This window comes from Solea senegalensis, linkage group LG16, assembly GCF_019176455.1.
Source record: "Solea senegalensis isolate Sse05_10M linkage group LG16, IFAPA_SoseM_1, whole genome shotgun sequence".
In the NCBI taxonomy this organism is placed as follows: domain Eukaryota; kingdom Metazoa; phylum Chordata; class Actinopteri; order Pleuronectiformes; family Soleidae; genus Solea; species Solea senegalensis.
Genome location: NC_058036.1, coordinates 11,335,298 through 11,346,347, shown reverse-complemented (window position 1 = coordinate 11,346,347; position 11,050 = coordinate 11,335,298). Strand labels below are relative to the sequence as shown.

Below are 11,050 nucleotides of genomic sequence, written 5' to 3'. Positions count from 1 at the left end.
CATTGACATTGTGTCTGTTTGTGCATGCGTTATCCACGCGCACCCAACGCGCTCTTTGCGCACGGTTCCAGAGGTTTGCAGAAATTTGCAGAAAATTCTGAACCTTTTAGTTGAGATTATTGTACATAAGTAAGTAATTCATTTACCAAACATTATTTGAGCACCAATTCAATTCAATTTGATTGATTGGTTTGGGATTTGGCCCACGATCGCCGGCTTTAAATGCACCAGACTCCTCTATTAAATATTGAGATTTTACAAATTCCTTGCTAAATTTTGGAGATTAACGCATGTTTTCAGGATTCTTAAGAGTTTTTGACATTTCAGCATTGTTCAGTTGGACATCAGTGGCCGGCAGTCTGTTGACGCTCAGATAAAAACCACACCAGAGTAAGTACCAGGTATCATCCTGAAAGGAAAAGCAAAAAAAAAAAGAGTATAGTCAAGCCGGGTAGTGCTGGAACTGCATAATGGAAAAGCACCATAATTAGAAGTGATAAAACACGACACCAGTGTGATAATCCTCCTTGTTGCCGGTGATTTCAGCGAGTCGCAAATCTTGAGGGCTTTAAAATGGGACTTCCTTCTGCAAACATAAGACTAAGCCTGTTTCTTATACATGCTCTATGGGAGCAACAGAGTGTGACTGACAGGCGTCACATATTACACTGTTTGTTGTGCATTCCAATTTCTCTGCTTTGATATCTCGTTGCACTTGAAGACGAAAATTGGCCTCCAACACAGAAACAGAGCCTGTCACAGTGCCATACCTTGCTTTCCCCCAAATTGACACCAATGGGTGCATCTCAAATTATATTGCTGCATTAATTATAGGACTATGGCAGATTGGATTTCCTCAGGCAGTTTTAAGCGGCGTCGCCTAGCAACACCGCCGCCGCTCACAAGCTGTGCCGCTGGCATATGATAAACATTAATCGTTAATTAATGTCATTCAAATAAAGATTGATTGAACATCTGTCACCTGTGGGGCAACCAGAAGCTCAGAGCAGCGCTTTACAGACGCAGCGGCAGATCAGTGACTGGTCAAAGGTCAGAGGGGCTACATGTGCCTACAGTGTAAATGATCTGAGAGAGGGATTTTACTTTTTTCTACTTATTGACAGATAAATCTTTGTTATTTATATCTCTTTTAATTTAATAACTTCTGTCACCCTCCTGAGGAATTCTGAGAAACCTGTCCAGGTAATCTCACACAGCTCAGCTTCTCACAGTGATTATCCCGTCAACCTAGGACATTTTTAACAGTAGAATTCTCTTTTGCAACTTCTAACTGGTGTGTTTCTTTCCGTCCTTTTATTTTATTTGAACTAAAATTCATAGACATGAATCTGTCCAGTTCTGTGTATCACTGCTTTTGTTTTTTGTTGTGCTTCCTTCAGGTCAATGTCTCAGAGATTCAAAACACCACTAAAGAGTCATGTTTATTATTAACATTTAAAAGTTTCACACAGCTTTAACATGTTTTAATTCAATTCATTATTGATATTGCTCTCTTACAATTAAATATAATTATCTCAACGCGGTCTTATGAGTCATTGAGTGAAAAAGGAAAGTGTGATGTATAGGGCCACCCAGGTCCCTTTAGCCTGCATGGGGCCCCTGCAGTCCCTTTGAACGCCCCCGTGTGATATGAGCGAGCAGAGGAAGGAACGATGAGTGGTCACCTCAGAAAACCCCACGCCTGTACCTGATTTCCTCTCTGCTCCACTTCTCTGTCGTCACTTTGCTGCTGCTGCTGCTGTTGGAACTTTCTGACAGAGACACTCTCTCTCTCTCTCTCTCTGGCTCTGATCTGCGCGGCAAACAGCTTTAGGAGAATCAGCGGAGCCGGTTATGGTGATGGAGATTAAAATAGGAACCGTGGACGATTGGATTACATTTAATGCACCATTTTATATCATAACATGTCACATTCTGGGCGCTGCGCCCTTGTTTGTGAGCTGCGTCCGAATTACAATTAGCCCACATTTCACTGAGACACACTGCGGTGCACACTCAACAACCACTGAACCACAGTTCTGGATCATGATTTATGTGTTCATCCTCATTTGTGCAACGACCAGCCACACACACACACACACACTGCTCGTGCCCAATCTTCCAATCATTTAGGGCGCTTTTTTACATCAGCAGGAGCAGGCAGACAATGAGTTGTTGGTTTCAAGCCGAGCACAGGTGCAGATGTGGGGAAAATATATAGACTGGAAACTTTCCGGAGATGAATTGATGCTCTTTCTCTCTCAACATAGCCTCGTCCTATTCTGGTCCAGCAGTCCTGACCAGGTTGCAGACCAGAGCCTGGCCCTAATGAAGCAGAACCACATTTCTAGGTTTAAGAACTAAAGTTAGGATAAGAATTTAAGATGATAGCTACAATTAAAGAGCCCAAAGCCTGGTCCTCATCAAATACAGGCTCTGGTTGAAAGTGATGTTATTTGTGGTTATTGTTATGGTGAGGCTGCTGTCTAAATGGATGGAAAGCAATGCAGTGACCTGTTCTTGTCACGCTCACCTTGTCAGGACCAGTAGGCCTCCTGGAAACCAAAACCTGGTCCTAGGGAGGACATTATTTCTGAGGAATTGGTAGAGCCAGGACAAGGTTAGGGTTAGATATGAAGTGGTTATGGTTAAGGTTAGTGATAAGACATTGTTTAATCTGTGCAAATGAGTGGAATTCAATGCAGAGACCTAACTGTGCACATCTATCTCCCTGTGTGTGTGTGTGTTCCAGTTATTACTCATATTGTGGGGACCTAAATCTGTTCACACAGCCACATTATGGGGGCGTGTCTTCATTATGAACATAGATTATTACATTTTAATGCAAGACATGTCAGGGTAAGGATTAGGCCAGCAGTAGTTATGGCTAAAGTTAGGTGTAATTTGTATTTAAATTTAGTGTGAACGGTCAAGTTATGTATTTCCTGTTCCTTTGAGGTGCAAAAATCTTTACCATAGACTCACGTGGTGCATGCACAGCAGACCCCAGATAAAACAGTCAGTGTGGACTCACGTGTTCTCCACAGGTGAGACAAACCTTTCTGAACATAGTTTGAAACAGCAAGAGACAACACTCTTGTCTCCCTGTCTCTCTGTCTCTCTCTCAGCTCTGGACAGAGCATCGTGTCTGATCTTTAATCGATCACCCACCACGTCGATTTTGCTCTCCTTTTGATTCATGTAGTGTTTTCTCTTTTTCATTAAAGTACGCCCCTACAGGAAATTAATGTAAGTCAATGTAACGTCCTCTGAAGTCATGGAGGACCTTGGTGGTAGAAATACGCACTTATTCAGGTAAAACTGTCCACGTTTTGTGTCTCTGCTACTTTTTTAGGACCTGTATTCGTAAAAAGGACCAGACTTTGTCCTAATGTGGGCCCAAACCTGGTCCTAATAAGGGAAGCTCTGGGTAAAGGATTCACAGACAGGTTGTCCAAACTGTCAATGCAGAGCCAAAGTGTTTCCCTACACATATATAAACCTCCAAAAGCCCATACTCTAATGGCGACTTAACCGGACCGGGATCGGTGCTGGGCGGGACGCGGCCGTGCGCGCGCGGTGAGAAGAGAAGAAGTAACAGCAGCTCGCGGCGCGAGGGGAGGGAATCCCTCCAGTTTCTGACGCTCTCTTTACCAAGGAAACCCACACGCGCTCTCTCTGACGCAACTGCCCATTTCAGGAAACTTGCGTCAATGGACCGAAGCAAGTGAGACAAACAGTGAAGTCCACAGCGGGCGCTGACGTCCGGAACAAAACGAAATACTCCTCTCCGTGCGCGTGTTTTTGTATTTTGACTGACTTGAGCGTTTCCACGCGTTCACACTTTATCGCCAGTGTCCGCCGAGCGACGCGCGGCCGCGGCGGAGCTTTTATTTTCCTCTGCCTTCTTCAGAAACGACCCCTCCCCGAGATGGAGTCGCAACGCCCAGACGTGACGTAGGCCGTGTCGTTGGTGTTGAAAAGCCGCTGCAGTTCTACATAGTGCCATTGAAGTGAGTCATCTGTTGGTAGAGTGGTGAAAAGGAAAAGAAGAGGAAAGAAGCAGAAGAAGAAGAAGAAGAAGAAGGGGGGGAAAAAAAAATAAAAACGCCGGAGTGTTGTTCCGTGATCGTCAGATAGAGAGACAGAGCAGAGAGAAGAGCGTGTCATCAGGCTTTAGAGCGGAGGTTGACTCACTCCTGTAACTGCAGAGTGACTTGTCTCGGCTGGATTTGACTGCTGAAGGTGTGAAGCTGCTGACTTTAGCCTGAACTTTGCGCAACCTGAGAGGATCTTTAGTTTAGTTCAGCTTCTTTTTGTTTTTTCTTTTTTTTTAAAAAAACCGCCTGTGACTCAATAACAATACACACACAGAGAAAACAGCAAAAAATATTGATTCTAAGCTGCAGTATCTGTAACATGCTTTAATTTAGTCTTAAAGGAGCGTAATTGCACTTTGTCTTTGCCAACTCTTCTCTGGATAAAATTAACAACGTCTCGAGACAGGGGATTTTTTTTGCTATTTTTTTCCTGTTCGTGCCTTTTTATCGGCGAGGATTTTTGAAAAAAAAACAAAAAAACAAAACAAAAAAAAAACTCAATCTACCCACTGAACTCTTCCTCTTTCCTGGATCATGTACCAGGACTACTCCGGGAACTACGACACCTCGTCCCGCGGCAGCAGCACCTCTCCGGCCCAGCCAGACTCCTTCACGAGCGGCAGCAGCACGATCGGAAGTCCGATCTCTACCTCAAGTTACCAGGTACGACTAATTAAGGAAGCGCTGCCACGTTGCTTCACAAATAACATGCTGATGTATTACATTTGTTTATTCTACAGTGATGTCGCGTTTTTATTACACAATCCTTTTTCTTTTTTTCAATCCTGCGTGGTCGCGTCTTGAGGGAAAACACGGATGAACCCGTTGACACAGTCAGAAAAACACCCGAGACAAACTAGATCTCCGCACAATTGTTTGTGGACTCATATGCCATGTGCATTCCACCACGCAGTGTGTAGCAGTAAGTTGACACAGCGCAAACGTGTGCGCCTGATTCACTGAGTCGGATTCCATCCATCATGGAGCAGGATTGCGTAAATACGCAGAGGGTTCTATGTGCAAAGCGACAGACATCCAGATAATCTGTTATGGTTCCACTCGGCTTTTCCTCTGCGTGCGTGAAGGTGTCACGTCTTTGCTGAGCTGCGCTTTTACGCGTCTGATTTAAGAACGACGCATGTCTATAGCGCATATTTTATGAGCGGAATCCACTTTAATCTGATCGTAAAGTGCGCAGCGCTAAAGTTTATAAGGTGGTGAATGCAACAGGTATGCGCTGCTTGACGAAATTCTTGGATATGTGCAGCTGCAACATGGACGTTACAGATTTTAGGATGGTTGGCTCAGCACTTGGCACTATAGTGGGGATCGCGCAACATCTGAAGTCATATTTATTTATTTATTTATTTCTTCACATGCCGAGAACATGCCAACAATTTTGCATTGCGTAAAAAAAACGCAGTACCTTGAACATCCTCCCCTCGATTTCACCACACGCTTTTGCTTTCACACACTCAGAGTGAAACACAGCGAGCGCTGCGTGTTTATGTGTGTGTCACCGTGAGGTTATGTGTCCTCATGTTCATCAATAATAGGATATACATCTGGGTGGAGGTGTTTACGCTGCTTCCCCCGCAAACTGAGTCCGAGCAGAGAGACATTCCGTGGAAAAGCTGCGTCAGGCTCACGCAACATTTTACAGTAAACGTCTCTTGGCTCGTATCTATCATTATTACTCCGGTTCCCTGTAATCACACACTGACTGCCTGCATGTTTCCCATTACAGCCGCCTGGAACATGACCTCTGTGTTAGGTTTTATGGAGACATTTCAAAACAAGGCTTTCTTTTTTTCTTTTTACTGGAGCAACTGAATGTGTCTTGTTTTTACTTGGATGTATGTTAACTTTATATTATACATCACATCAATGTGTTCTTTACTTACATTATTATCTTATGGAAACAAAACAAACAAAAAAAAAGAATAGAGGAAACCTCCTCTCATAATTCTGGTTAACTGGCTTGTTGCAGCTGGCTGCTTTCCCCCTTTACTGGAACTGACTGCGTTCCGCATGTGCTTAACAAATCCCATACACAATGACTCACCAGATAAACAAACTTCCAATAGACTGCCAGGATATCCGACGGAAAGTCGGGAATAACGGGCATATGGGGACGTGCGTAAATTACGCACAAAGGCAGAGACACCCGTCTGTCTGTGTGGACGCCAGAGACCTAAAGTAAACCTAATGAGACACCCAAGTCATCCTCAATCATATATATGTATATATATATATATATATGTGTTATGTATGTATATATATATATATACATACATACATATGTACATATATATTTATAAACATATATATGATTGAGGATGACTTGGGTGTCTCATCATATAAACATACATGAACATATACACAAGTTTCTTCGTCTGCACTTTCATTTTAGTCAGATTTTATTCTAAATTTGATTCTAAATTATTCTCAACTTAATTGTTTTTGTGCATTTATGTTACAGGGCGTGTGACAATATAAGAATTCACTGCACAGTCCAAACTGCGCATCTGTGTCCTATACACACACATGTTTTACTATGGGTATTTCAGAGGATAAATAGGCACTTTAAAATGATAATAATATATCACCACATTGGTTACATAAGGCAATATAACTCTCAGCATACGGACATAGTGTATAAATAATATAAATGACATATCTGTATGGATCAGTTGAGAGGTTTGAAGCCACACTCTGCATCACAGTACGTCACAATATACATATGTGTTTCTTTTTAAAGGTTAAAGTTGATTGTAGCAGTTAATAATTATTGTTGCACGTCAGATTACATATCTGATTTTGAGGATGTAGGTCATGACCCAAGGATGACATTTATAGACTTTGGTGATAATCCACATCCAAATCTGGGTTCAGGATCTTTGTTTTACTCTCAAGGTACTTTTTGTGTTTTTTGTTTTTTTTTAAAGATTCCATATGGAGTATTTAAACCACCCTGTCATTTCCATTCCAGATGAGTGTAACACCTTTGGTGTCTTTTGGTTATTGTAGTGAAGCAATATGCACTGGACACCTTGGGCTTTTCCCACATGATTCACAGCATGTGTCACTGTTCCACTCTATAGGTTTTCACACACAGTAGTTTGCCCCTGTGGACTGAAACATGACTGTAAACTTGACAAGTGGAAAAAGTGTGAATCGAATAAGAACGTGTGATGTCTGAGATGGTGGATGTTTTAGCGGCTTGTATTTTACATGCACAACAATCTTATTTCATCGCCTCATCACGGGTTACCTTGTCTTCTGCAGAAGTACAGGGTCGACATGCCCGGCTCCAACAGTGCCTTCATACCCACCATTAATGCAATCACAACCAGCCAAGACCTGCAGTGGATGGTGCAGCCCACAGTCATCACCTCCATGTCCAACCCTTACTCCCGCTCCCACCCGTACGGCCATCACCTGACCAGTGGGCCGGGGCTGCTGGGACACAACACGCTGGCCCGACCCGGGGTCATCCGCTCCATCGGGGACACCAGAGGCCGACGCAAGAGGGACGAGCAGGTGAGAGACCTGGGATCATAGGACAACAAATAAATACTTTTTTTGGTTCTTCTCTCTGTGCAGACACCAGTTGTATCATCCACCTCTTGTTTACATTCTTGCTCTTCTTTTAATGTCGGTAGTATGTCTGTAAAAACAACCCACCTTACCTGCCCGTGTTCTTTCTCTGCCTTGTCCTCAGCTCACCCCAGAGGAAGAGGAAAAAAGGAGGGTGAGGCGCGAGCGGAACAAGTTAGCCGCTGCCAAATGCCGCAACCGCAGACGGGAGCTCACAGAGATGCTGCAAGGGGTGAGTCCAAAATCTCAATCTCAATAAATTCAAGGCTACCCGAACAAATCTGTCTTTTAGTAGAGTCTTTCCCACTGTCTGGGTCAGGACCCACAGCATGGTTGCTGAATAAAGTTTGTTTGGTCGGGGAATACATTTCCAGAACTGAATAACGTGCGTCAAATGAATCTAGGACTGGTTTATGAAACATTTATCTGTTGGAAAAAGCTGGTTAACCTGTTCCAAATAATAATAATATGGCCATAAAAAACAATTTATAATGTGAAATGGGCTGCAGCAAGTGGGTTGTCATCTTTAAACAGTGGGTCTCTAAAAAAACCCAGTTTCAATGGGTGCTATTGTAAGTGTTTAAAAAAACTTAGACACCCTGCTTCCTTTTTTTTTTCTTCTTTGGCTAAATTTGCTCTTTTGTCGCAGAAATTCAGAAGAAACGATTTTATGAGCAGATTTTATTTTCACGCAGTTCTCAGGAGATCGAGTTTATTTGGAAGCCTGGCAGGAGTCCAGATTTCTGATGACTGATTGAACTCCACACCTAAATTTACAACCTCACATTACTGGTTTGACTCGCACCGCGTCGCTTGAGTGCAAGGTCTGAGTGAGACGATGACAGGCGATGAAAAGCTTTTTGTCTCGGGTAGTTGTAGACAGAGGTAGGGCTGTCTCATTGGCCCTGCCTGGCAGACAGTAACGGCATCTAAATGGACTAATTAGCCGAATTACAGTGAGGTTGAGCTTGTCGGGCATTAAAAACCCCCAGGAATGGAATTTGCTGCAGGCAGCTGTCTCCATGAATGCAGGACATTTTTATAAAAAGGCTAAATTGCTTGTCTCACAATCGCACATGAAGAAATTCTGCTTGCACGCACACACATACGCCTTCACTCACTGGAAAAAAAAAAGCCCCTTCCTTCTTCACATGCCAGTTTTTTTTTAAATCCAAAGAAGGAAGTGCAGTTTTTCCAGCAAAAACACTCCTCTTTGATTTACTGATATCATTCCTATACATATGTTTCTCACTGGACTCCCCCTCCTCCTCCTCCTCCTCCTCCTCCTCCTCCTTCTTCTTGTAAGAACTTCCTCATACCTTTTGCCCACGAGTCAAAGTCTTCAGACAGCATGTCAGCTTATCATTATCCGCCCGGTGTCTGAGCCTGAAAAACAGCTTTTACGGGATCAGTCTTTTTTTTTTCTTTTATGTGACACACTAATAATGACACACTGTTGCCGATCCTGTATCTGTCACAGACACAAACAGTGAAGTCATTATGTAAAAGCTCACATTCGAGCAGAAGGCTCAGAGATTACACGTTGTTAGTCTAAATGGCCCGTGACAAATTCTTGATTTAATGTGCCGCTTGTGCCACTGTCTGGAAACCACCACAAACAAACAGTGCCCTCTTTTGACGCTTCGGAGGAACAACATAACAGAAGCACACATGCCACACTGCCTGACAACATTGTTAACAGAGAACCGCGGGCACAGTCAGATGCCAAGGTATGCATTCAAGCACCGAGCGTTCATGTTCCTGACACTAATCTGCGTTTGCAAGAAAACTCCAACAACAAAAGGATATTTCCTGCTTTTTCTCAGCAATGCATGAGGCTTTTCTGACTCAAAACTCATTTTACATCACAACACACAGCGGTTGTGGATCCATATGTGTTATTTTGCAGATTACAGATTTCTTTAGGTGACACAAACAAGGAAGAAGTAGACAAGCACCTCATGTGTCAGTGATATAAAGCATGTATAAGGTGAGGTCAGTTGAGCTGAAGTACATGCCCGTGCTCATTTCCTCTTCTTCTTTTTTTTTTTTGTCAACAGGAGACGGAGAAGCTGGAGGAGGAGAAGGCAGACCTGCAGAAGGAGATTGAGACCCTGCAGAAGGAGAAAGACAAGCTGGAGTTCATGCTTGTTGCCCACAATCCCGTGTGCAAGCTGCCCATGGAGGACCGCCACCAGTCATCAGGACACCAGCATCACCAGGAGCAGTGCAACCCACTCCCTCTGACCATGCGACACAACATGGGCAGCCGGATGAGCCATGTGGTGGTGAAGCAGGAGCCAGAGGACGACGACGACGACGACGACGATGACGATGAGGGGGACATGGGTAAACCTCAGCACTCGGTCATCAAACCCATCTGCCTGGGCGGTGGCGGGATATACTGCACGGATGGCGACAGCCTGAACACACCGGTAGTGGCGGCGTCCACCCCGGCTGCCACGCCCAACGCCCCGAGCCTCATTTTCACCTACCCGAGCATGCTGGAGCCCGAGAGCCCGTCGCCTTCCTCCGAGTCGTGCTCCAAGGCTCACCGGCGCAGCAGCAGCAGCGGCGACCAGTCCTCAGACTCCCTCAACTCCCCCACCCTCCTAGCTCTCTGAGCGAGGGCCCGGCTCAGCTCGGCGCGGCTCGACTCGACTCAGCAAGGCTGAGAAAAACAAACACTGTGGTTGGCGGGGTGACTGCTCGCCTCCCTTCGGTTTCCTTTGAAGAGCACATTGAAAAAGTCCAGACCAAGCTGACCATGTGAGCTGTTTCCCCTCTGCGGGGGAGACCCACAAGGGCTACGTGTTTCTTCTTGTTCTGCTTCAGTGTAAACATTTTTTTTTTTTCTAAATATTATTATTATTGTTATTATTATTATTATTATTCGTAGAAGTGCGTGCACCAATCCTGAAGCGTGTCATCCCTTCGCCATTTCAATCTCAAGTGTCAACTTGTTTACCGGGCCAGACAATTGTGAGTTAGTGACTTAAAACCAGAGCGTGTGTTCTGAATTAATATATATATATATATATGTATATATATATATATATATTTCTGAACCTGTTGAATAAAGCCATGCTGACGCTTGCACTCTGCCAAGACGAATCAATAAATCTTTGAACGAGGTCTTTCTGAGGAGAGAAGGAGACAATGAGCAAAGACTTCCTCTTGTCTTTTTTTATTAACATCTAGATTTGTCTTCGCTCCGATGAGATCACTACCATGAGAGTGTGTGTGTGTGTGTGTGTGTGTGCACATTTCTGCTGTTCTCTCCATCTTTTTAACTGTATCTGTGGACTGTGCTGATTCACTTTGTGCAGAGTGTTGGGTTGAGACGTTGC

The 11,050-nt window shown here is 44.1% G+C and overlaps 1 protein-coding gene across 1 annotated transcript; it reads left to right on the top strand.

Annotated features, from left to right (window-relative positions):
- Positions 1-4,037: 4,037 nt before the first annotated feature.
- fosl2 (FOS like 2, AP-1 transcription factor subunit) lies at positions 4,038-10,863 on the top strand. The gene is made up of 4 exons (XM_044047884.1): positions 4,038-4,763; positions 7,389-7,643; positions 7,825-7,932; positions 9,761-10,863. The coding sequence occupies exons 1-4, from the start codon at positions 4,635-4,637 to the stop codon at positions 10,322-10,324; spliced, it is 1,056 nt and encodes a 351-aa protein (XP_043903819.1). The 5' UTR covers positions 4,038-4,634; the 3' UTR covers positions 10,325-10,863.
- The last annotated feature ends 187 nt before the right edge of the window (positions 10,864-11,050 follow it).

Excerpts from the sequence above, each read along its gene's own strand:
- fosl2 (XM_044047884.1), top strand. The coding sequence starts at position 4,635 with ATGTACCAGGACTACTCCGGGAACTACGACACCTCGTCCCGCGGCAGC. Across the intron at positions 7,644-7,824 it reads GACGCAAGAGGGACGAGCAG|CTCACCCCAGAGGAAGAGGA; the intron begins GTGAGAGACCTG and ends CCTTGTCCTCAG. Across the intron at positions 7,933-9,760 it reads TCACAGAGATGCTGCAAGGG|GAGACGGAGAAGCTGGAGGA; the intron begins GTGAGTCCAAAA and ends TTTTGTCAACAG.